Source organism: Vulpes lagopus, chromosome 15, assembly GCF_018345385.1.
Source record: "Vulpes lagopus strain Blue_001 chromosome 15, ASM1834538v1, whole genome shotgun sequence".
Taxonomy (NCBI): domain Eukaryota; kingdom Metazoa; phylum Chordata; class Mammalia; order Carnivora; family Canidae; genus Vulpes; species Vulpes lagopus.
The window spans coordinates 42,824,880-42,850,445 of record NC_054838.1 but is presented as its reverse complement, the minus strand read 5'-3'; the positions used below and the strand labels follow the sequence as shown (position 1 = coordinate 42,850,445).

The following is a 25,566-nucleotide window of genomic DNA, read 5'->3' as shown; positions in this document are numbered from 1 at the left end:
ATATTCTGTTGTAATTTTTGTATTTCTGTGGTATTGGTTGTTATTTCTCCTCCTTCATTTCTGATTTAATTAATAGAGTCCTCTCCATTTTTTTCTTGATGAGTCTGGATAAAAGTTGATCAATTTTATCTTTTCAAAGCACCAGCTCTTGCTTTCATGAATTTTTTTTCTGTTTTTTTTTTTTTCAGTCTCTTTCGTTTATTTCTGCTGTAATCATTTCCTCTTTGATTTCTTTATTGACTTGGTTAGTAGCATGTTGTTTAGCCTCCATGTGTTTGTGTTTTTTCCAGTCTTTTTCTCGTAATTGATTCCTAGTTTCATATGGTTGTGGTGCAAAAGATGCTTGATATAATTTCAGTCCTCTTAAATTTATTGAGACTTGTTTTGTGGCCTACTGTGTGACCTACTCTGGAGGATGTTCCATGTTCACTTGAAAAAATATGCAGTCTGTTGTTTTTGGATGGAATGTTCTGTACATATTTGTTTGTCTGGTCTAATGTGTTGTTCAAAGCTACTATTTCCTTGTTGATTTTCTGTCTGGATAATCTATCCATTGATGTATGTAGTGTGTTAAAGTTCCCTACTATTACTGTATTATGTTAATTTCTTCCTTTATCTCTGTTAATAGTTGCTTTATGTATTTAAGAACTCTGTATTGGGCAGCCCCGGTGGTGCAGAGGTTTAGCACCGCCTGCAGCCCGGGGTGTGGTCCTGGGGACCCGGGATCAAGTCCTGTGTTGGGCTCCCTGTGTGGAGCCTGCTTCTCCCTCTGCCTGTGTCTCTGCCTCTCTCTCTCTCTCTCTCTCTCTCTGTCTCTATGAATAAATAAATAAATCTTTAAAAAAAAAAAGAACTCTGTGTTGGGTGCATAGATATTTGCAATTGTTATATCCTCTTGTTGGACTGATTCCTCTGTCATAATGTAGTGTCTTTTTTTCTCTTGCTACAGTCTTCATTTTAAAGCCTCTTATGTCTGATAGAAATACTGCTACCCTGGCTTTTTTTTTCTCCTCCCATTTGTATGGTATATGCTTTTGGTTTTGTTTGGTTTGGTTTTTAGAGAGAGAGAGAGAGAGAGAGAGAGAGCCAGTGGGTGGGTGGTGAAGAGAGAGAGAGAGAGAGAGGGAGAAAATCCCAAACAGGCTCCATTCTCAGTGCAGAGTCTTGATGCAGGGCTGATCCCACAACCCTGACACCATGACCTGAGCCAAAATCAAGAGTCAGCTGCTCAACCAGCTGAGCTACCCAGGTAGCCCTGCATGGTATGTGTTTCAAGCCTTTCACTTCAGTCTGTATGTGTCTTTAGGTCTGAAATGAGTTTCTTGTAAGCAGCATAAATGGGTCTCTTTTTTTAATCCATTCAGTAACCTTATGTCCTTTGATTGGAGCATTTAGTTCATTTACATGTAAAGTAATTACTTTTTTTTTTAAGATTTTATTTATTCATGAGAGACACACAGAGAGAGAGAGAGGCAGAGACACAGGCAGAGGGAGAAGCAGGCTCCAAGCAGGGAGCCGATGTGGGATTCAATCCCGGGACTCCAGAATCACGCCCTGGGCCGAAGGCAGGCGCTTAACCGCTGAGCCACCCAGGGATCCCCAATGTAATTACTGATGGGTGTGTACTTATTGCCATTTTGTTCATTTTTTTCCTGGTAGTTATGTAGTTCTTCTGTTTCTTTCTTCTCTTGCTCTCTTCCTTTGTGGTTTCGATTGGTTTTCTCTAGTGTTATGTTTGGATTCCTTTCTCTTTGCTTTTTGTGAACCTATTACAGGTTTTTGATTTGTGGCTAACATTGGGTTCATCTATAACATCTTATGTGTAAAGAAGTCTATATTAGGTTGACAGTTGCTTAAGTTTGAACACATTCTAAAAGCATGAAATTTTATTCCCCCTCCACATTTTATGTATATGTTGTCATATTTTACATGTTCTTTTTCTTTAACAGTATTTTTTTTTCAGATTTTATTTATTTATTCATGAGAGACACAGAGAGAGAGGCAGAGACACAGGCAGAGGGAGAAGCAGGCTCCATTCAGGGACCCCGATGTGGGACTCCATCCCAGGTCTCCAGGATCATGCCCGGGGCTGAAGGCGGTGCTAAACCGCTGAGCCACCCTGGCTGCCTCTATTTTACATGTTCTTATTTTGCATATCCCTTAACTAATTTTGTAGCTATAACTGATTTTACTATTTTTGTATTTTAATCTCCATATCAACTTTGTAACTGGTCAACCTGCTATTTAACTAGGTGTTGGCTTTTACTCATGAAATTTTTTCCCTTTTATAATTCTTTAAATTTCTAGGTATGGCCTTTTCTTTCCACTCAAAGAATTCCCTTTAACATTTCTTGTGAGGCTGGTTTCATGGTGATGAACTCTTTTAACTTTTGTTTGTCTGGGAAATTCTCTCCTTCTATTCTGAATGATTACCTTGCCAGATAGGGCATTTTTGGTTGTAGGTTTTTCCCTTTTAGCACTTTGAGCATACCAGGCCACTCCTTCTGACTTGCAAAATTTCTGCTGAGAAATCAGTGGATAGCCATGTGGAGTTCCTCTTATATGTAATTGTTTTCTTTTTTCTTGCTGTTTTTAAAATTTAAAGCTCAATGATTTTTTGTTATTTTATTTTTTTTAAGATTTTTTTTTCTTTATTTGAGAGAGAGAGAGTGGAGGGGCAGAGGGAGATGGAGATGAAGAGGGAAAGAATCTCGAGCAGGCTCCACAGATTGCAGAGCCCTACGGGGGGCTTGGCCCCACATCCCTGAGACCCTGACCTGAACTGAAACCAAGAGTTGGATGCCCAACTGACTAAGCCACCCAGGACCCCCTACATTTTGTTTAAAATAACAAAATTTTAAGTTCCTTTATGTGTCTTAGTGTGAACCTCCTAGGGTTAATCTTGTTAGGGGTTCTCTTTGCTTCCTAGATCAGGATGTCAGTTTCCTTCCCCAGATAACTGTTATTTCTTCAAATAAGTCGTCTCCCCTTTTCTCTCTCTCTTCTCCTTCTGGGATCTCTATAATGCAAATGTTATTACACATGATGATTTCTCAGAGTTCCCTTAACTTGTTCTCATTTTTTATGATTTTTTTCCCCTTTTTGCTGCTCAGCTTAAAGGTTACTTTTCATTATCCTGTCTGCTGTGGTACTTTTTAAAAATATTTTAAAAATTTTCTAAGGTCAGAATGCATCAATAGCAAATCAGTAGCTTTTCTATAATCTCTGTTGGCCTGGACTGAAGTGAAGCCTTTCCTGAGAGGACATGTGTTGCTTCTGGCAGTCACCAGGAGGCAGCTTATCTGGGGAGTAGGAAAGGCTTCATGGAGGAGGTGAGGCTGAGTCTTGAAGTAAGTGTATAAGACAAGATGGAGAAGAGAATTCTAGGTATACAGCAGGCATTCAAAAAACAGATGCATTATTGCTTTGGGGGCCTGGCAGGGTCTGGACGTGCTAAAAAACAGAAGAGGAAGCTGCTGCCTTAGCATCCTCTACCAGGATCTTAGCAGAAACCTCCCTCTGAGATCCTGCTGACGCTGTAAGTCCCTGGTCCAGTGCATTCAGGACCCTGGTTTGCCCGCACCTCTGTTTTCCCTGGAAAATGAGGTAGGAATCTATTTAGTTATCCAGAAGAAATGAGGGTAGGAGAGAGGCCAGATTAGCAAGTTCAGAGTTAGAAAATGATTTTCTCCTGAACTGGTTTGCTGGGCTGGGGAGGCACCAGTCAGCCCTGTGGGCAAAGGGGAGATGACACACCAGACCGTGAAGGGAGCACAGGATGTTCATCGTTCATGTGTGGTTCAGGAAACACATTGGCCGGTCCCATGCTAAGATGCACCCTGAGGGACAGCTCAGGCCTGTGCCATCCTGACCACAGAGGGGCCTGACTGGTCTGAAATTTCCCAAGAAAGCCTCAGAGGGAGAAGGGGAAGAGCCTGGGTGACTGGTCCCAGTCCCAGAGGAAGATAACACATACAAGTCACCTTCTTCCCTTGCTTGCACAAGACAAGGAGGATGGGCTGGCTCAGTGGCTCACAGCCAAGGCCACACATTAGAGCCACCTGGGGGGACTTGTGAGCCCTACAGATGTTCAGACCTACTCTAGAGAGTGAAGTGGGTATCTCCAAGGGCAGGACCCAGTACTGCTTTGTTTCAATTTTAAGTTCCTTGGGTGCTTCTAATATGTGGCCAGGAGGTGCTCCTCAACAAGGCCGTTTCTAGGTTCCTTCCATTAGTCTTACCCTATGGAAACGACTTGTCAGGAAGTATGTGTGTTTCTTCTACCTTCTGTTCTCAGAACATCCATCATTGTATGGCTGAGTCTCACATTTTTTTTTTTTAAGATTTATTTATTTACTTTTTAAAGAAAGAGTATGAGCTGGAGGGGGAGACAGAGTGGGAGAGGAAGAGAGAATCTCCAGCAGACTCCAAGCTGAACAAGGAGCCTGATGCGGGGCTCAATCTCACAACCCTGAGATCAGGACCCGAGCTGAAACCAAGAGTCAGACGCTTCACCGACAGAGCCACCCAGGCGCCCCTCATTTATGTCTTATTTATGGTTTGATCCTGAAAAACCTATAGATAATTTCCCACCAGGCTTGGGTCAGGAGATAAGGCTGCTTGGCTTGGGAGTTCGGTTTGCTCAATAATAGTTCCTGAGTACCTACTATGTGAGAGGCACTGTGCCAGGAACTAAGGATACTCAGCAATAGGGGATGGCATGGCCCAGGGGGGCCCAGGGGGACGTCAGATCCTAACCTGATGATTTGCTGTTAGGTGCCCTGGGGCACAGAAAGGGATTTACTTAGCTTGGTTGGAGTTGGAAAGAGGCTTCTTGAAGAGCAAGTCTGGAAGGCCAAATAGGAGGTAGCCAGGTGAGCCAGGAGGGAGAAGGTTCTGAGTAACAGGAAATAATAAACACAGACACAGCACTGCCATCTTTTTTCCCTTTGTGCCAGTAGCAGGGTGACCATTCTTTAGTTAAACCAGCTTTTCCAACACTTGCCAATTTCTTCCTATGTAATCTTACAAGTTCTGTAGCACGTAAAGGGATAGAGCTTGGGAAGGCTTTGGATCTTAGTGGAAGGTGCTGGAATCGTTCTTCTGATAGACCCTTACACTAATGCCACAGAATCAGGAGGGAGATGTGGGTCCCTTGGCACCAAGCAGTGACTAGAGAACCTCCTCTGAGGCTCCTTTCTCTACTCATATCCCTGCCCCAGGCTCACCAGGGGAGTGGATCACATTCCTTTTGGAAGCCAATGCCCAGAAGCAAAACAGCAGACCTGCTCTTTCCTGTTACCATCAACCACGCCTTCTGTGTACTTTGGGATGGGATTTCAGGGGTTCCTGAACCAGAGCTTATTCTTTTATGTCAGGTTTGACAGCGCAGCCTGCTATCTGTCATATCATACACACTGCTGGGCGCCGGCGATACAGACCTGAGCTCGGGCCGTGCGCTTGCCGGCCGCTTCCAGCGGGGAGATGGGCAGTCGCTCCTCTAGAATGAACGCAAGGCAGGCCGGGAGCTGAAGAGGAGAAAAGCCAGCCTCTCCTGAGTTTTGTAATTGTTAATAACAGTTACAAGACAACAGTGTGTGTGGCTGTTTATGGAGCACGTGCTTTGTGCCTGGTACTGCAACGGCTGCTTTCCATTCACCGTCACACAGGTGCTATTAGTCCCCATTATACAGGTAAAGAAACTGAGGTTCAGAGGGTTCAACAGTGACCATGGTTCCGCCCCTGGGCTCAGAGCTGAGAGCTGATCTAGGAGGATGAGCCACTAACCGAGAGGAAATACAAGGAACTGGGGTAAGCGTGTGACTAGGAACAGGGAGCCCTGGGAACACAGAGCTGGGACCTCCAGCCTGGTGTTGAGCGATTAGGGAAGGCTTCCTGGAAGAAGTGATGTTTAAACTAAAATCTGCAGGATGAAGAATTGGCCCTTTTTTTTTTTTTTTTTAATTGGCCCTTAGTCTCTCTTAGCAGCTTCGTGCCCTGGCCGTGGTACCCAGTCATGAGTGTGCCTGAATCCTTTGATTGCTCTATGCCCCTCTTCCAGAGGCCTTCAGGCGCCCTATAAACTCGTCCCAGGGAACTATTGGGATGTCACCGCACCTCATTTCTTCCTCAGTCCTCCTATTCCACACACATTTACTGCAGAGGAACCTGAGAACCGTACTTTCCAGTTTCCCAGGCTGGGCCCTGGCCCAGGCCCAACCGTAAGCCCTGCAGCCCCGCTGTGCAGACGGCAGCCCCGGCAGTGCCCCACCCCCAGCCTGTGCAGGACCAGCCAGCCGCCTCCACTGTGCTTGGCTTCCCTGGCATCTGAGTAGAAATGCAGCCCATGGCCATTCAGAAGAGCTCAGCTTTCCAGCAAGGATGGCTCTTGCTTATGGTAGAAAGATTCCAGAAGGAATTCCACAAGGAGGAGTTTCAGGTCATCCAGTCTCTTCACATACTTTCACAAGGAAATCACAGATTTACAGATGCTCATTCCAGTCTATACCTGCTATGTGATTTGGGAAGGACCAGGCTCCTCCACCAACACTCCAGCCTCTAGTCTCAAATAGACTGCTTCAATCCCTGGCCTAACTCCAGCTTCTGCTTACACACCCCTGGTGATGGGGAGCTCACTACCTCAGTGAGCAGCTCAGTGGATCTTCCAGGAATTTTCACTAATAATAGCTAGTATTGGGGATCCCTAGGTCGCTCAGCGGTTTAGTGCCTGCCTTCTGCCTGGGGCACAGTCCTAGAGTCCCGGGATCGAGTCCCTCATCGGGCTCCCTACATGGAGCCTGCTTTTCCCTCTGCCTGTGTCTCTGCCTCTGTCTCTCTGTGTGTGTCTCTCATGAATAAATAAATGAAATCTTTAAAAAAAAAAAATAATAATAGGTAGTATTTTTTTTTTAATTTTTATTTATTTATGATAGTCACAGAGAGAGGCAGAGACACAGGCAGAGGGAGAAGCAGGCTCCATGCACCGGGAGCCCGACGTGGGATTCGATCCCGGGTCTCCAGGATTGCGCCCTGGGCCAAAGGCAGGCGCCAAACCGCTGCACCACCCAGGGATCCCAATAGGTAGTATTTATTGAGTGATCACCAAGCATTAGAAACGGTGCCAAACGGTACCAAGCTCCTTATATGTACTGTCTCACTTCATTCTGCTGCAGGAACTGAGCACAGCACTATCATAGTATGTTTATTTCATAAGTACTATAACTGAGAATGACAGAAACTAAGGAATTTACCTCAGATCACGTGGCAATTACTGGCCAACCTAAATTTTGACTCGAGAGTCCAAGAATGCGTCCATTATACCCGCACAGCCTCAATTCTGTTTACCAGAACCTGTGTCCTCTCAGTCTTTACCCACTAGATGTCATTCTGGCCATGATCCGGTCTCCCACATCTTCCTTTCTCCAAGATAACAAGTTCTGCAGCAGAGGCAGGTCCCCTGCGTGGTATAAGTGGTGTTGGCGTTGTTGGAGAAGAGGAAGGACTGGCCTGCAGGAATGCTAGCAGCGTCCTTAGTACCCCCCGGGCCCCAAAAGCTTGCAGAATCTTTTTTTTTTTTTTTAAGATTTTATTTATTTACTCATGAGAATATACAGAGAGGAGAGAGAGAGAGGCAGAGGGAGAAGCAGGCTCCATGCAGGGAGCCCGATGTGGGACTCGATCCCGGGTCTCCAGGATCACGCACTTGGCTGAAGGCAGCGCTAAACCTCTGAGCCACCGGGGCTGGCCAAGCTTGCAGAATCATAACTGTCAAAGCTTTAACCGTGTGGTCCTAGGACCAGCAGCAGCATTACCTAGCCACATGTTAGAAATGCCAACTCCGCGGCCTCACCCCTTACCTACTGAATGAGGAACGGGAGGGGGCCCAGCAACTGTATTTGAACAGGCCCTGCAGTGATTCTGATGCTGAAAATGATTATTGCACTGAGGAAGAAGAGCACTGGGAAGTGGAACTGCTCCCTAACCCCAGAGCATCACTAGAAATAATACAGTTTGAGAGATGCCAGAAAAAATTCATTTCCCCCAAATAGCTCACCGAAAGGGCTGTCGCAGACATTCCTGTCTCACCTGTCAGCCCTTCACTGCTTTGGCTTTAGGCTTTAGTAAGTGTCCCTTTGAAGGGTTAGGAGTTTCAGCTGTTAACTCCTTACTGCGGATTCACTCAGGAGTCACCGAGCTTGGCTGCATCCCAGGGGTTTTAAAAAAATCCATAGAAGTGGGATGCCTGGGTGGCTCAGTGGTTGAGCATCTGCCTTTGGCTCAGGTCGTGATCCTGGGGTCCTGGGATCAAGTCCCACATCGGAGGAGGAGCCTGCTTCTCCCTCTGCCTCTTTCTGTGTGTATCTCTCATGAATGAATAAATAAAATCTTTTTTATAAAATCCACAGAGGCCTGGGTCCTCCCCACTCCTACCCCTACCCCCCACCCCACCCCCCCTAAAGATTCTGAATTCATTAGCCCAGGCTAGGATTTTTATTTTTTTTATTTTTTTATTTTTATTTTTTTTTAATTTATGATAGTCAAAGAGAGAGAGAGAGAGAGGCAGAGACACAGGCAGAGGAAGAAGCAGGCTCCATGCACCGGGAGCCCGACGTGGGATTCGATCCCGGGTCTCCAGGATCGCGCCCTGGGCCAAAGGCAGGCGCCAAACCGCTGCGCCACCCAGGGATCCCAGGCTAGGATTTTTAAAAGCTTCCCCAGATGATCTGATGGTCAGTTGAGGATGTCAGGATTCAATCAGGATTCTCAGCCATGGTGGGAATAGGTGGATGAGGCCTAGTTTCCCACCTAGGTCCAGTCAGCGGTGGCCGGGGAGGCAGCCGAGAGGCCTTCTCTTTGGGGACTCTGAGAAAGGTGGCGGGGAGTGCCTTAGGCACCGAATTAATAATGGCCTTCCACACAAGGCCACTGGCCCCAGCTGCTGCTCTGCAAATGTCAGTCCCTTCGCGTCCCTCCCTAAGTGCTTGTTGAGTGAAAGGAGACTGGATTGAGTTCTTAGGGCCATTGTCTGGGCAAGAAGTCAGGGAAGGGAGGTCCTCCTGCACCCTTGGAAACTGCTCCTCCTGTCAAGTTCTCACACCCACATGGATTTTTGGTTGGTTTATTATTATTATTATTATTGGATTATTGACAGCTGAGCGGGGACAGTCCCTAATTACAGATGAGGAAATGGCAGGCCAGAGGTCAAGGCCTTTCAGGGTGAGCCAGCCGGTGTGGCACCGCCCTCGGGGCCCCGGTCTCTGGGTTCCCGCGCACCTGCCCCCTGGCCCCCCTGCTCCGGCAGGCCGGGGAGCCTTCCCAGCACCTGAGGAAGCCAGAGCTCCTGTTAGCCTGCGGGGCTTCCACCCCGTGGCCAGAGGAGCCACGAGGGACACCGGGAGCAGGAAGAGGAATTTGGAGGGACTTGGTCGGAGGAACCGTGCAAAAGGGAGTCGGTGGACAGGAAGAAGCGTGGGGAGATAGGGTGGAAGGCCCCGGAGGCCACGTGCATGAACCCGTGAACCCGTGCTGGAAACCGTGTGCTTTGCTGCTGTAGAGGGACGTCTGCCCGGTGTGGACTGCTCACATGTGAGCAGAGGGGAAGCAGAGCCTTGTTGGCCCTTGTCCAGGCAGATATGAAAGCACAGAGGCCGATGGAGCTTAAGGAGCTGGCAAGAGTGTGTGGACACGCCAGGCCGCGGGAGCCAGGCTGGCTCGAGGGAAGTGAGGACTCGGGGTAGGGAAGAGCGGAGGGAGGCGGAGGGGAAAGACCGAGGAGGCCAGCGGGAGCCATGGAACAGCAAACACCGAGAGAAGGCTGCTCCGCTGGAGGCCGACGGAGAACGTTCTGGTAGGCAAACATGCTGGATGGGTTGTCCAGGGGGTGGGGGCTGCTGGAGGTACTTACAATGATGACCCCATGATAGAGTTGCCAATGTGCTTGAGGAATGAAGAAGACTAGAGTAGGGGAGGGGCGCCGTGGCGGCTCAACCCGGTAGGCTGCAGCTCAGGTCATGATCCCAGGGTCCTGGGATCGAGCTCCGCCTTGGTCAGCAAGGAGTCCGCTTCTCCTTCTTCCTCTCTGTGATCTCTCTTGCACTCTCTCAAATCTAAAAACAAACAAACAAACAAACAAACAAACAAAAAAACTGAGGGACTTCTCATGCTGTTGAGGAGAGCGTGGAGCAACTTCAAGAGAACAGAATTTTGTTTTGCAAGACAGTGGAGAAGTGACTTTTTAAAATTTTTATTTATTCATGAGAGACACAGAGAGGCAGAGACACAGACAGAGGGAGAAGCAGGCTCCCTGCGGGGTGCCCGATGTGGGACTTGATCCCAGGACCACACCCTGAGCTTAACTGCTGAGCCACCCAGGCGTCCCAAGAAGTGATTCTCTTAAACCAGTGCTGTCCCAGAGAAATATATTGCAAGCCACATATGTAATTTTGAATTTTCTGGTGGCCACATTAAACAAGTAAAAAGAAACAGGTGTAATCTAATACTATATTTTAACCCAATATACTCAAGATATTATTTCAACATGTAATCAATGTAAAAAAAATTACTGAGATCCTTTTACATTCCGTTTAACATACTGAGTACTGTCTTCAAAATCCAGTGTGTAGTTTACACTTAAAGCACATCTCCATTCAGACTAGTTAATTTCACGTGCTCAGTAGCATGTGGCTAGAGGCACCTGGGTGGCTCAGGTGGTTTAAGCATCTGCCTTCAGCTCAGGTCATGATCCCAGGGTCCTGGGATGGAGCTGGGACTGGACTCAGGCTCCCTGCTCAGCGAGGAGCCTGCTTCTCCCTCTCCCTCTGCTCAAGTTCTCTGGCTCACAAGCATGCACTCTCACTCTCTCTAATTCTTTTTTTGTTTGTTTTAAGATTTTATTTATATATTCATGAGAGACACAGAAAGAGAAAGAGACACAGGCAGTGGGAGAAGCAGGCTCCATGCAGCGCTGCGCCACCTGGGCTGCCCTCTCAAAATCTTTAAAAAAAAAAGTAGCATGTGGCTAGCAGCTCCCATTCTGGCAAGCCCAGGTAAGGGGACTGTTGGTTCTAATGACATGGGTCTCCTAAGTCTCTACCAGCACTGAGCCTTTTGCTATTTTGGGAAACATAAGAGGTATAATACTCCACCTCTATACTCAGTGTTTTATTTTATTAGAGGCAGTTGTGGGGGCACTGAAAACACATTGGGTTCTAGCCAGAGCTCTCATTTTCTACTTGGTGAGACCTCAGGCTCATTCTTCCTCGGGGCCTCTGTGTCCTTGCCCTAAAGTAAACATCAAATAAGCAAGTGAAGCAAAAAACATAGTTTTGTTTTTTTTTTTAAAGAGAAGCCATTTTAAAAAATATTTTTATTTAGTTATTCATGAGACACAGAGAGAGAGAGAGAGAGGCAGAGGAAGAAGCAGGCTCCATGCAGGGAGCCCGACGTGGGACTTGATCCCGGGACTACAGGATCACGCCCTGGGCCAAAGGCAGGCGCCAAACCGCTGAGCCCCCCAGGGATCCCCCAAAGCATAGTTCTTTAACTCAGGTCTCCTGCCGGCCTCCCTGGTGGAGACAGTGCTTGTGAAGCACTTTGTTAATTGTACACACGTGCATTTTCAAGTGCAAAAAATCTGTTGCTCAGACCCAACCTTGGCATGCATCTTATTTATTTTTAGGACCATGCCGCTTTTATTTATTTATTTATTTTTAGCAATTCACAAACTTGCTAAGATAGTCCCAACTGTTCAAAAGGGTAGAAAGTGAAATGTAAAACTTTCTTCCACGCAGACGTCCAGTCCTTCTCTAGAGATCCCCACAGCCCTGGCTTTTGCAGTATCCTCCCGGAGATTTTCTGTGCTGTATATGGATGAGCTGGTGTGGGCTATGCACATAGAGTTACTTAAATGCAAGTATTCCCTACATACTGTTCTTCCTTGTGCTTTTTCATTTCATGTTATTTTTGAGATAACCTAATATCTGTGCATATAGATGTATCTCATTTTTTAAATGTCTGTAGTATGAGAATGTAAATATTGATCATTTGTTTAGCCAGTTGTGACAGTGAGAAATCTGTATTTGGTCCCTTCTGCCTGGCTCCTGACACAGAGCTCCTGAAGTCCTAGTCATTTCCTGGGTGACAAGAATGATAGGAGCATCTCCTGTTAGAATATGTGGTCCTATCCCCTGGTTCCTAATGCACAACTTCCTAAGACCTTTGGAATCTCCAGAGTGCTAAGTCTGCTAACGAGGTGACTCTTGGAAAAGGAAGGCTGGCTGAGGGAGGAAATAAAGGTGGGATTAGGGCGTTGGAACTTTCAGCCCTGATCTCCCTCCCCACCCTCAGCCTCTGGGGAGAGGAGAGAGGCTAGGGATTGAGTCCATCACCAACGGCCAATGATGTCATCAATTCTTCCCAAGTAAGGAACCTCCCCCCAAACCCTAACTGAGGAAGTTTGGAGAGCTTCCAGGTTGGTGAACACATCAAGGTGCTAGGAGGGTGGGGGATCACCCAGAGAGAGCATGGGGGCTCCACACCCAGTCCCATATACCTGCCTGTGCATCTCTTCCATGTCCTGTTCTTGACTTGTATCCTTTATCATAAACGGGTAGTAGTGAGTCCAGTGCTTCCCTAAATTCTGTGAGCCGTTCTAGCAAATTATTGAACCTGAGGAAGGGGTGGTGGAAACAGCTGATTTATGGCCAGGTGGTCAGAAGTACAGGAGGCATGGACTTGTGGTCGGTGTCCGAGGTGGGGGCACTCTCCAGAGTGGGGTGTGCACCAGGTGGTTGGTGTCAGAAGTATCCAGAGTAGTGGAAGAGCCTGTTTTCCTTTACTGGTCCCTTACCAGTGAGCACGTAGGATGTCTCCAGTCCTTTGTTGCTGCTATGGTCCACGCTCTGCGTCCATGAAAAACCTACCTCTGTGTGCCCTTATCACTTGTAGGATCAGTTCATAAAAGTGGCATTTCTGGATCAAGGTGCATATGTGCTAATAATTATTATAGATTCTACCGTAGTGCCCTCCAAGAAAGTTACACCCATTTACAACTGCACGGTAATGTGGGAGTGTGACTTCTGCATACTTCTGATGACATGACGTTATCAAACTTCTTCATCTTTCCCAGCTGATAGTGGCTCAGGCGTTCAGCTTTCCCAGCCTGGGTTTCACTGGGCTGTGATAACTGCATATGACAGCTAGTACCCAACAGGTGGTTGGTTACCAACTGAAATGGTGGCTGTCGCCATTCTGGAGTGATCTGTGTATCCTCCTGTGGTTGAGGTGCCACTACAGGAGCCTGATGACGGGGAGCAGCCTGCCAGCCTCCGCCTAAGTCTGCTCTATCCATGTTGTTTGGGTTTGGCTGACATCTGGGTGACTCCCCATGGCCATGATGCAGCAAGATCACCAGGGAGCAGTATGGTGCCAGGGTGGGGGTGGGGGTGGGGTGGGGGGCAGATGAGCTGAGTGTTGGTCACCAGGTAAGCAGGCACCGAGAGGGGGAATTTACTCCTCAGCTAACAGGAGGGATGGAGAAACTGTAAACTGTGCACAGATGTCTGTCGGCAACACTGTTCCATGGCATCTCAGCCCCAAAGCCCCGATGTTTCGAGTTGCTCAGCTGACCTCCCACAAGGAAACCTGTTTCCAAAATTCCAGGCTTGCTTGTTTCAAGAATGACAGAAGTTGAGAGAGAGGTGTGGATGTTTTAGTTGCAGCTTAAAACAACCGTTTCTCCTTTGAGTGGTGTTTTTTTTTTTTTTTTCCTCAGCAGATTTGGGGCTGGGAAAAGGGGTCTCACCAGCATCTCCGTCAGCTCAACACAGATCCCCCTGTTTCTGATTCCACCCCCTCCCCCAGCCCCGCAAAGGGGCAGCAGTTGGACAAGCAGGCCACGCGTGTCTACTTGTTCATTATACCAGTATATCGTGAGCACCCACAAAGTGTCAGGCACTGTGCTGGGCTCCCGGGTTTCTGAGCTGCGTGATGGGACAGGAGGTCTGGGCAGGCCTCCTAGGCGTGTGCTCCTCCTGCTGCCCGGCCCTGCCCCAGGGCTGCCAGCCGGTGCCTTGGGCCTTCCCCAGTGCTCCACGGGCTGTCCTGGGGCTGAAGGGGCGTGGGACAGGCGCCCGTGGTGATCGTGGTGATCGGGCAGGGCAAGGGATGTGTGTAAACGATAAATCTGAGGCCAGACTGCCCTCGGGAAGCCCAGTTCCGATCATGCTGTGCCGCTATTTGAGGACCACCCCCGGTCCTCCTGCTACGGGAGAGCTTGGTTCTTGTGTCACGGGGTCGAGGAATGAATCTCACGGACACCAGAGAGTGGGCAAGGCGATAGACGTTTATCGGGCAGAGAAACAGAGAAGCCGCAGAAGCGAGAGGGGTCCGGCAGGGTGGCCCCTGAGGGCCTGCAGGGTCCCTCCGTAGGCAACTGACCAGGGAACTCGGTGAATTTCTTATCAGTAAAAGAGGGATACTCAGAACAAACTGGGAGGACTTGTAACTATCCTAATAACGAACAAGATGTGTTTTTGTAAATATCCCGGGCCCTAACCAGGTGTTGCCTTCTCTCAGGTTACTGTCTCCTCCCCACATTTCCTCCAGCTGGGATTTCTGTGATTACTTAGTAGCCATTAAAAGAGGGACCCTCCCTAACATTTTGGAGCCAGGTTTATTTTTTGTTTTTACCGTCTTAACTCCGTTTTCTTGGGATTAGTAGGAGCCTGACTCTGGGGCCTTTTGGTGTCCTTGGGGTTTATGGGAGCCCATAGATTGCTGGGAGCCTGGCCTTGGGCCTTTCCCTGCCTAGCCCCGTCTGTCCCTAACTCGTTCCATCACTCCCTGCCCGAGGGCTCGCTCCCTCACAGAACCTCTGGCCTGTCACAGATTCCCCAGCCTATAACCTGGCTTCTTACTCAGCTGGGCTGAGAGCTGGGGATCCCTCGTGCCTCACGGGGTGGGCTCACCCTTCTCCCAGCCCGGATTGCTCTTCCTCTCTTTTCCACGCTTTTAAAATTATATTCTTCAAGCCTCCGTTTCCATGAATATCTTTTCCCTCCCCTCCCCAGCTCCTGCAGGCTTCCTGGCTCACCACCCAGACAATGGAGAGGACACAGGACTTCATTCTTGGCTCAGCCACTTTGATGTTGCAAACATCCCTAACCTCAGGGAACTTGCCATTGCCCCTCTGTAAAATGGGCATAACAGGGATGCCTGGGTGGCTTAGCAGTGGAGCCTCTGCCTTGGGCTCAGGTGTGGTCCTGGGGTCTTGGGATCGAGTCCCGCATCAGGGTCCCTGCAAGGAGCCTGCTTCTCCCTCTGCCTGTGTCTCTGCCTTCTCTGTGTGTTTCATGAATAAATAAAAGTTTTTTTTAAATGGGCATAATCATGATACTCTTCCCCAGGCCAGCGCCCATGAGCCAGTGCCCTGCCTCAGAGCAAGCGATGGCAGGTGGGGGTGGCATTCAGTGACCGTGGGACTGTGGTGGGATCGCTGACCATGAAGGTGAGCTAGGAAGCCAGAGGGGTAAGGGAGGAGTAGCTTTGGTCCTCCCTCCACTCTGCCTCTGCACCCCACCCCTGGGAGCCTCAGAAATTGCTCCTGTATACCTTAGAGGTTTCTCTTTGCTCTTTAGCATTGCTCTGAATGTCTGGGTGCCAGCTGTCCTGGTTTGCTTTAAGCACCAAAACTCCCTAGTCCTGGGCAAACACTCAGACCTTGGCACCCAAGGACGGTTGGTCACCCCAAGGCCAGTGACACAGACCTGAGCCCAGGAAGGCAGGTGTGGGGGCCTAAGGGCTGTACGCTGCTAGGCCTCACGCCGGTCCTGTCACCTCAGCCTCGCAGCCTTCCTCCAGAGGCTTTCCAGTCCTCGGTTCTGGAAGGTGATGATACTTCTCCACGTCTCACAGAGAGGAGGCCCTGGGGTCGAACCATGTGGATCCTGCTCACACCAGGTGCCTCCACAATACCTTCCTGCCTCCCAGAATGACATTTTAAAAAAATGTATATTTTACTTATTTCTTTGACAGAGTGCATAAGCAGGGGAAGGGGCAGAGGGAGAAGGAGAAGGAGAAGCAGGCTCCCCACCAAGCAGGGAGCCTGACAAGGGACTCGATCCCAGGACCCTAGGATCATGACCTGTGCCAAAGGCAGACACTTCACCGACTGAACCCCCCAGGTGCCCCAAAACTCATTCTTGTTAATGGCTGCCTATATTCATTTTATAAGTAAAATCCCATTTATTGAACCAAACTTCTTGGATAGAACCTTTGAGCCAGGTCTGAGTATTGGGGTAGCTACTAGCTTTCTCTAGAATTGTTCTGAATGATTTTAGCATGAAGTACAGAGGTGGTTACTCATTAATTCAACTTCTTAAATAGGTGACAAGCAGTTTGCCTTTAAGTTCTTGGAACTGTTAATTTTCCATCTTTATTATAGACAATTTATTACTAATTCCATGTGATAGATAGAAGGAACTCTCTGTTCCAAAAATCTAGTTAAACGCCTGGTTAGTTTGTCTGATTATTAAAAGGCTTCTTTAAAAATTTATTTTTTCTTAGATTGATTTATTTGAGAGCGTGAGAGCAAGGGGATGGGGGCAGAGGGAGAGGGAGAAGCAGACTCCCTGCTGAGCGGAGAGCCTGACTGTGGGGTTCAATCCCAGGATCCTGGGATCATGACTCTTGAACTGAACCAAAAGTCAGACGCTTAACTGACTGAGCCACCCAGGTGGTATATCAGCACCTCAGAAACTGGGGCTTGTTACTTTTGTTTATTTGCTTTTCAGTTTTGCTATTTCTTGGGCCAGAGTTTAACCTGAAAGGCTTAAAATGCAGGTCCCTAAAGGTATTGGAAGGGTAGTTCAGGAAACTAGCCTGGTGGTAACCTGGACCAACATGTTTAACACAGAGTGTACATGAAATACACATATGTTGTGATCCAGATTTGTCATGAGTTCAAAATGTGATTCTTCCAATCTGAGAGTAATTACTATTCTAACTGCTCATATTTGGGGTCAGAGAAATCCAAAAACATAGACAAATAGACGATAGTCACAAAGTGAAGTGGAAAAAGTTTTTTGTCTGTTTTTATGTATGTCAGTTATACTATCATAAGAAAAACCAATATTACCTTAGTTTCAAGCACACAAAGTACACAGCTTGAAAGTGATTCAACAGGTCGTTGTTATGCCATCTGTGCTCACCACAAGCGTGGCTCTGTCCCCGTACAACACTATTGCAATATCATTGACTATACGCCCTGTGCCGTACCGTTCATCTCATGACTTACTCCGTAATTACAGGTCTGCACCTCCCACTCCCCTCCACCCATTTGGCCCATTGCCCTACCCCTACCCCTCTGGCAGCCGGCAATTTCTTCTCTGAATTTATGTGTTTGTTTCTGCTTTTTGTTTGTTCGTTTTGTTTTTCAAATTTCACAGAGGTGAAATCACATGGTTTTGAGTTTCTGACTTATTTCACTTAGCATCATACTCTCTAGATCCATCCATATTTTTGCAAATGGCAAAATCTCATTCTTTTTTAAGAGTAATATTCCTGTGTTAGTGTGTGTGTGTGTGTGTGTGTGTGTGTGTGTACCTTGCATCTTCTTTATCCATTCATTTTAGAACACGTGGGCTGCTTCCATATCTTGGCTGTTATAAATAATGCTGCAGTAAACACACCAGTGAATATATCTTTTCAAGTTAGTGTTTTTGTTTTCTTTAGGTAAATACCCAGCAATGGAATTACTGGATCATATGGTAGTTCTGTTGTCAGTTTTGTTTGTCTTTTCTGGAGGAACCTCCATACTGTTTTCCACAATGGTAGCACTCATTCACATTCCCACCAACAGTGCATGAGGGTTCCTTTTTCTCCACATCCTCACTGACACTTATTAACTTTTTGATTTTAGCCACTCTGACAGGTGTGAGGTGATATTTCCTGATGATGAGTGATGTTGAGCATCTTTTCATGTGTCTGTTGGCCACCCGGATGTCTTCTTGGGAAAAATAGCTATTCAGATCATCTGCCACCCATTTTTAAGATGTTTTGGTGTTGTGTTCTATAGTTTTTTTTTTTTAATGTATTTTGGATATTAACCTCTTATTGGCTGTACCATTTGCAAATATTTTCAATAGGTTGCCTTTTTGTCTTGTTAATGGTTTCCTTTGTATTTTGGTGTACTCTTGATTCTTTATTTTTGCTTTTGTTTCCCGTGTCTGAGGAGACATATCTAGAAAAATGTTGCTAAGGTAAATGTCAAAGAGATTATTGCCTCTGTTTTAGGAGTTTTATGGTTTCAGGCCTCACAGGTCTTTAATCCATTTCAGTTGCTTTTTTTTTTTTTAAAGATTTTATGTATTTATTCATGAGAGATACAGAGAGAGAGAGAGATAGGCAGAAACACAGGCATAGGGAGAAGCAGGCTCCATGCAGGAGCCTGACGTGGGACTGGATCCCAGGTGTCCAGGATCAGGCCCTGGGCTGAAGGCAGCGCTAAACTGCTGAGCCACCGGGGCTTCCCCATTTCAGTTACATTTTGTGTGTGAGAAAGAGATCCGGTTTCATTCTTTTGCATGTGATTGTCCATTTTTCCCAACACCATTTATTGAAGAGACTGTCTTTTCCCCATTGTATAATGTTGCCTCATTTGTCATTGGTTAATTGACCATATAATGTGGGTTTATTTCTGGTCCTTGTATCGTTCCATTGATCTGTGTCTTTCTCTGTCAATATCATACTGTTTTAATTACTTTTGTAGTATATCTTGAAATCTGAGATTGTGATACCTTCTACTTTGCTCCTCTTTCTAGTGCTTTAGCTATTCAGGGTCTTTTGTAGTTCCATGTGAGTTTTAGAATTAACTGTTCTAGTTCTGTGAAAAATGCTATTGGCATTTTGATAGGAAGAAGCAGACGCCCCATTGAGTCGGGGGCCCAGATGTGGAGCTTGACCTCAGGACCCTGGGATTATGACTTAAGCCAAAGGCAGATGTTTAACAAATGCACCACCCACGCACCCCTTTAGGACTCCTTTAAGGAAGACATAATACCTATTCTTCTCGAATTATTCCAAAAATAGAAGAGGAAGGAAAACTAGGGAAAAAAAATGTCCTAGAGTTCACCTGTGAAGTCATCTGGTCCTGGACTTTTATTTGTTGAAAGTTTTTTGATTACCATTTAAATTTTTTTACTAGTAATTGATCAGTAATAGAAATTTTCCATTTCTTCCTGATTCATTTGTGAAAGAGTGTATATGTTTCTAGGAATTTATCCATTTCTTCTATGTTGTCCAATTTGTTGGCATATAAGTTTTCATATTTATTATTCTCTTATAATTCTTTGTATTTCTGTGGTGTTAGTTGTTATTGCTACTTCATTTCTGATTTGACTCCTTCCTCCTTTTTTTTCTATTTTGTTGGTTTGTTTTGTTTTGGTTTTGGTTTTGCTGTATTTTTCCTTTCTCTCTCTCTCTCTTTTTTTTTTTCTTAATGAGTCTGGCCAAAGGGTTATCAGTTTGGTTTATCTTTTCCAAGTAACAGCTCTTGGTTTCATTTATTGTTTCTTTCTCTTTTTTTTTTCCAGTTTCTATTTCTGCTCTAATCTTACTTTCTTCCTTCTACGAGCTTTGGCCTTTGTTCTTCTTTTTCTAACTCCTTTATATGTATGGTTAGATTGTTTGAGATTTTTCTTATTTCTTGAGGTAGGCCTATATTGTTATAAACTCCCCACTTAGAACTGCTTTGGCTGTGTCCCAGATTTTGGCTTGTGTTTTTATTTGTGTGTATGTGTTTTATTTGTGTTTTTATCTGTGTTTATTTGTTTTATTTCCTCTTTGATTTCTTCATTGGGGTCTTTTACCTCCCTGATTAAGTTTATTCCTAGGTATTTTATTCTTTTTAGTGCAATTGTAAATGGAATATTTTCTGAACTTCTGTTTGTGCTACCTCATTATAGTACGTAGAAATACGACAGTTCTATATACCATATATTCTGCAGCTTTACTGAATTCATTTATTATTTCTAATTTTTTGCTGGTGTCTTTAGGGAAAAACACAGGGCTTTGAATCAGCTGCATTTAAGTCCCATCTTTTCCATTTCCTTGCTACATGGGCATGTTGCTGACTTATGTAAAACATTAGGGAAGGATTGGTAAGTACAATAAGTATATATTATAGTAACGGCACATAAAGTCTGGGCTAAATTATACGTGTGTTACTTTTTAGTCGTTGCTGAAGGGCTTTGAAAAATGAGCACAATGTTTCTATCAGGAAAGCTCACCCTTCTTGTTATAAATATTTTGTCACTCACTTTTTTATTCACTCAACAAACACTTAACCAATCACTACATGTGAGGAATTGTTAGGGGACACAAAGATGAAGAAAATATATACCTCCTGCCCTCTGTGGGCTGATCTAGAATTTGACTTCTGTTTTCTGAGAGAGAGAATGCAAATATGGCAGAATGGTCCTAACTAGTGAATTAAGGAGAGGGTACATGTTAATGGTACTTGCCTTTCAACTTCTCTCTGAATTTAACATGTTTTAAAATACAGAGTTGGGGAAAAACTGTATTTCTGTTACTTGGCAGTTGTAACTCTTGAAAACCATTATTACCTCCCAATTTTTCAGCATGACGTTTATCAGATTATTTCCAGTCACCTAGCCAAGAGCCTTAGAAGAATACTGATGGACTGTGCTGGGGATGGGATGGGAGAGGACAGCGAGAAAGTAACAGGTGTGGCTACCCGGAGCCACACAGCAGGGGCTCGGGGCAACTGGGCACTCAAAGATTGAGGGGGCTGAACCGGAAGTGGACATGGAAATCAGGGGATGGGCTCCAAGTGTAGGCCCTGCCCTGCTCATTATCCAGGGTCCAGCCAGCTCTGACCAGTCTCTCTGGGTGTGGGGGCACTTGTCACGTTCTGTGCTCTCCACTGCCAACCACTGACTACTGACATGAACCTAGAGGTCAAATATGTGAGCTTTGGAGCGAGCAGCCCTTGTGTGGCTGTTTGCCTTGCAGAATGAACTTTGACAAGCTAGTTAGTCCTGTTGACAACAAGGCTTGCTCTATGCTTGATGGAACTGTGGTAGGTTGTGTGTGGGACCTTAGTGGGACAATGCATATCAAGTGGTTGGCATGGGGCCTATGCGTGGTGTTTGCTTAATACGTGCACAACGGCATATATACATAACCTTGGTCAACGGCGGGCACTACTGCACATCCGCACACTCGCAGAGAAAGCTCTGCTTGGTGCCTTGGCCTCACTCACGCCCACATCTAGGTCGTTAGCATGTTTTGTCCTTCCTGTTTCCAAATACACAGCTTCCCCTGTCGCAGCCACCTGATGGCCCTTCCTGCTTCTGCTCTCGTCTCCTCAGCCCGAGAACGTTCTCCACAGCAGACATTCTCAAGCCTAATGGAGAGTGCCTCCTCCCGCTTAAGTCCTCGGTGGCTCCCAGCTGCCTTGAGTGAAACCCTGCCCCTAACCCTCACGTCGCGGCCTGTGTCCTGCCAGCTGTCCAGCCTCATCCCGTCTCTCCCCAGGGCTCGCCTTCCAGCATGCTGGCCTGCTTTCTGTCCCTCAAGGAGCCCAGCGCTCGGCCTCACCTCGCAGCCTTTGTGCTCACTCCCTCCTCCAGTCTCCACAGCCGCCTGCCCGTCCTCCGGGTCTCCATTCAAATGTCATTTTCCTCACGAGGTCCTCCCTGCCTGTTCGAAGGCCGTGTGCCATCTTCACCCTCACCGGTCACTGGTGCCCCGTCCCGTTGTATTGTCTTCCAAGCGCTTGGCACGATCTGAAATGATCTTGCTGGTTTAGTGCACCCTTGCATGTCTCCCTCATAGGATGGAGCTCCAGGGAGCCTCCCGTTCATCCAGGATACAAGAACCTCATGTCTTGTTCATGGTCTTAGACCATAGCAAAATCCCACAGCCCGTGGGGCTGAGGCACCAGAAGTTTACTTTCCTGCAGTTCCAGAGGCCGGAAAGTCCTAGATCAAAGTTCTAGCACAGTTCAATTTCTGGTGAGAGCTCTCTTCCTGGCTTGTAGACCAGCCACCTTCTCACCACAACCTCTCAGTGTACTTTCTCTCAATTCGCTCTTGTATCCCTGTGGAGAAATGAGAGAGAAAGAGATCTCTCCAGTGTCTCTTCTTAAAAAGACACTAATCCTATTGGAGCCGGGCCCCACCCTTATGATCCCATTGACCCTCAACTCCCTCTTTGGAGGCTGCATCTTCAAAGACAGTCACCCTAGAGGTTGGGGCTTCAACTTAGGGATTTCAGGGCCACGGGATGCAGACATCCAGTCTATAACATTCACCACTGTGGCCTCGGCACCAGAACCTAGAAGACAGGCTGGCCCGTAAGAGGCGCTCAGCAAATATTTGCTAAATTAATTAACACATCCTGGAAGTCCACTGCCCTGTCAGCTCATCTGTACGTTGCCCCACGTCTGGACTCCATCCCGCAGGTCAGGGTGTGTCCCTGTACATCCCCCAGGCCGCCATCAATGCCACGGTGGAGGAAGACATCCTGCTGTCGGTGGACTACTCCTGCCATGGGGTCCCCACCATCGAGTGGAAGTACACATCCAGCTGGGGAGCCCAGAAGCTCGTGGAGTGGCGGCCGGGGACTCAGGCCAACATCTCCCGGAGCCACCAGGACAGGCTTTGCACCTTCGACAACGGTTCCATCCAGCTCTTCAGCGTGAGCGTGAGAGATTCTGGCTACTACGTCATCACGGTGACAGAGCGCCTGGGGGGCAGCCAGTTGGGCACCATCGTGCTGCACGTGTCGGGTAAGACGGGGCCGGGCACCCTCGGCATGGCCAGGCTGTGGGAGAGACACCCCATGCCAAGAAGAGGCCCGACCGTCCCCTTCCCGCCCGCAGAGATCCTCTATGAAGACCTGCACTTCGTCGCCGTCTTCCTGGCCTTCCTGGCCGCCGTGGCCGCGCTGCTCATCAGCCTCATGTGGGTCTGTAACAAGTGCGCATATAAGTTCCAGCGGAAGAGACGCCACAAACTCACAGGTAATTCTCTGGGCCCCCTGATAAGCCGGCCTCACGCTCACGGCCGGAGGGGGTGCGGGGCATCCTTGTCCCCCCCAGAAACCACGTGCGGCCCATCCGCGCTGAGCCACTTGTATTTGCTTTGCAGAGAGCGCAACGGAGGAAATCGAGCTACAGGACGTCGAGTGTTAGCCACGGCTGCGCCCACTTACGTTCCTACCTCACAGGGAAAATAGCATTTTCCAGCCAAAGGAGCCAAGGCGTCCCGTGCACCCTCCGAGCCTCCTGCCCCCCGCGTGGAGGGCCTGGCGCCGGCCTGGCTGCTTGCTGGGCACCCACGCCAGGGTGGCCCAGGCCGCACGTCCCCGCCGAGTGCGCAGCCAGCCCGGCCTGGCCGCCCGTGCTCTTGTCCGCTCTGCTGTGGGAGCTACTGTGAGAAGCTAGAGGATGTGCCTGCCGCACACAGGGAGAGCCCGGGAGGCTGCCGGGCCCTGGTGAGGTGGTCCGAGCAGGCCCAGGTCCTGGGCTGACGCTTTAGGGAGAAGGAGCTTCGCCTGTTCCCGAGGGGTCGGCCCTAGAAGCAGGAATAGGGAGAAAATAACCTTTCCAACATTCACTGGATTTCTCTCTCCTGTAGCCCCAACTTAGGCTGGTGTGAGAAAAACAGATGTTCTTGTCCTCAGTGGGCGGAGACTGGGGTCCAGATGGCTTCCCACCCAGCCGGGTCATGGTGCCTGTGTGAGAGTCAGCCTGCACCGGGTGGTATGACTGGCAAATGAGCTGGGCCTCAGACCGCTGCTCCTCAGTCACCAACACTTTGTGTCAAGTCGGGCCCTCGCGCTCTCCCGAGTGGGCTGAGGAACGCTTGGCACTCACCTACCTCAGGGTCAGGGTATCCGTGCAGCCCACAGTGTCCAGACAGCCCACCGAACAATTGGAGGAAAGCATGAGGATTCTTCAAGGGTCTGGAAAGCAGTAAGCACTCTACTGAGTGCTCCCACCGATAAAATGCTCTGGGGTCTTGGGGCTCCAGCTGAAATGAGGGACTGGATCACAACTGGCCTTGGCTCTCATCCTCAGCTTGTTGGCCACTGTGTTTACTTGAAAGTGTCTCCATCCCGCCTTGCCTTTGGCAAGCTCTAAAGTAGCATGAATTTATGTTCCATTATCTTTTCTCTCTGTAACACTGTTAGCTACAGAGCAGAAGTACCATCCTGGTTACAGTGAAGGCTGAGGTCAGGAGCTATGTCACCTGCAAATTCACCCATGTGGATGTGAAGGAGAGCTAGAACATTCCCTTCTCTTTTCCTTAAGTCTTCAATGTCTACATCTGTTTTACTTCCCATGTGGCAAATAAGAATTTGCATGGAGAAGTTGGGTAAGAAGCCGTTCTCTAAATTCACGGTTACCAGAAGAGATCTTTTGGAGTAGTCAGACAGGAGCTCTTCGATCTTCCAGAAGGACTCTAAAGGCACTACTCGATTCAAAAGGCAAGAGAGCAGTTGGTCCACACAACTGATTTGTAGCTTGAGCACCTGCCACAGAAGGTTCTCACTCTCAGGCCACCTCCTGTGCACACCTGGGTCCTTTCCCCAGGCTCTGGGCTGGGACAGGTTTCTTGTACCAGTCCCCAATGCCGTGAAGAAGTGGGGTGGGAGTAGCAAAACAAAAAGAGAGTCAAGGATAATCTGATTAGTTTTTTTCTCCTCTTTCACACAGAAGGCCCATCAGTGGGAAACCGATTTGGATTTGGGCAGCTGCTGGCATCTCTGTGTCCTCTGTCACACTTCCTGCTTTCCAGAACTTCTCAGCTTGTCAGAAGTCAGGTGTGGTTATCTTCAGAATAAAAGGAGAAATGGAGGGGCACCTGGCTGGCTCAGGAGGTAGAGATGTGACTCTTGATCTCAGGATTCTTAGTTCCAGCCCCATGTTGGGTGTAGAGCTTACTTAAAAATAAAATCTTGAAAAAGAAAAAGAAATGGAAAAGCATACCCAGTGAGAGGCTTCCATTGACAAACCCAAATGTAAAATAAACTGCCCCCCAAAACTCACGAAAAGTTGCTCCCCCAGCTTTCCATTTCTTTATTTGCACTTTTAAAGCTCCTCCATTCTGAACATTGTCTTGGGAAGTATTTGATTCCTGAGCCTGAAGGATTTTTTTTGTTGTTGTTGTTTTTCAAAAAAGAAAATACCAAATTCTAGAGGTTGACCACTGGAAATGTTAAGCTGTAAGTTATGTTTTAAGCTGTGAACAAAATTAAAGAATGAAATAAAGCCTGGAAATAAAGCCCTGGTCCTTTGTGTGTGAGCCCAGCCCCGGCAGGCCCTGGGGGGCCCTGGGTGAGGTTTCCATCAGCTGTGGGCAGAAGCAAAACCCTCAGCCACCGCCGTGTGTCTGGCACATTTTTTAAATGACAAGGGAATAATAATATTGATTCTAACTATAAACATTCTTCTGCAGTCCTGAAAAACGACCACTAATCAGCCCATCATTCAGCCCTGTGTCTTCCCGGAAGACGATTTCGAAATTTTTGCTTCCAGAA

General features: G+C 47.6%; 1 protein-coding gene across 1 annotated transcript in view; it reads left to right on the top strand.

The window, feature by feature from the left end:
• The window catches only part of VSTM5 (V-set and transmembrane domain containing 5), a 31,905-nt gene extending 6,595 nt beyond the window's left edge, over positions 1-25,310 (top strand). Inside the window, exons 2-4 of the mRNA XM_041729922.1 lie at positions 22,484-22,810; positions 22,904-23,044; positions 23,172-25,310. Of these exons, the coding sequence (XP_041585856.1) occupies positions 22,484-22,810; positions 22,904-23,044; positions 23,172-23,215 (512 nt within the window). The 3' untranslated portion in view covers positions 23,216-25,310. The remainder of the gene's footprint in view (positions 1-22,483; positions 22,811-22,903; positions 23,045-23,171) is intronic.
• The last annotated feature ends 256 nt before the right edge of the window (positions 25,311-25,566 follow it).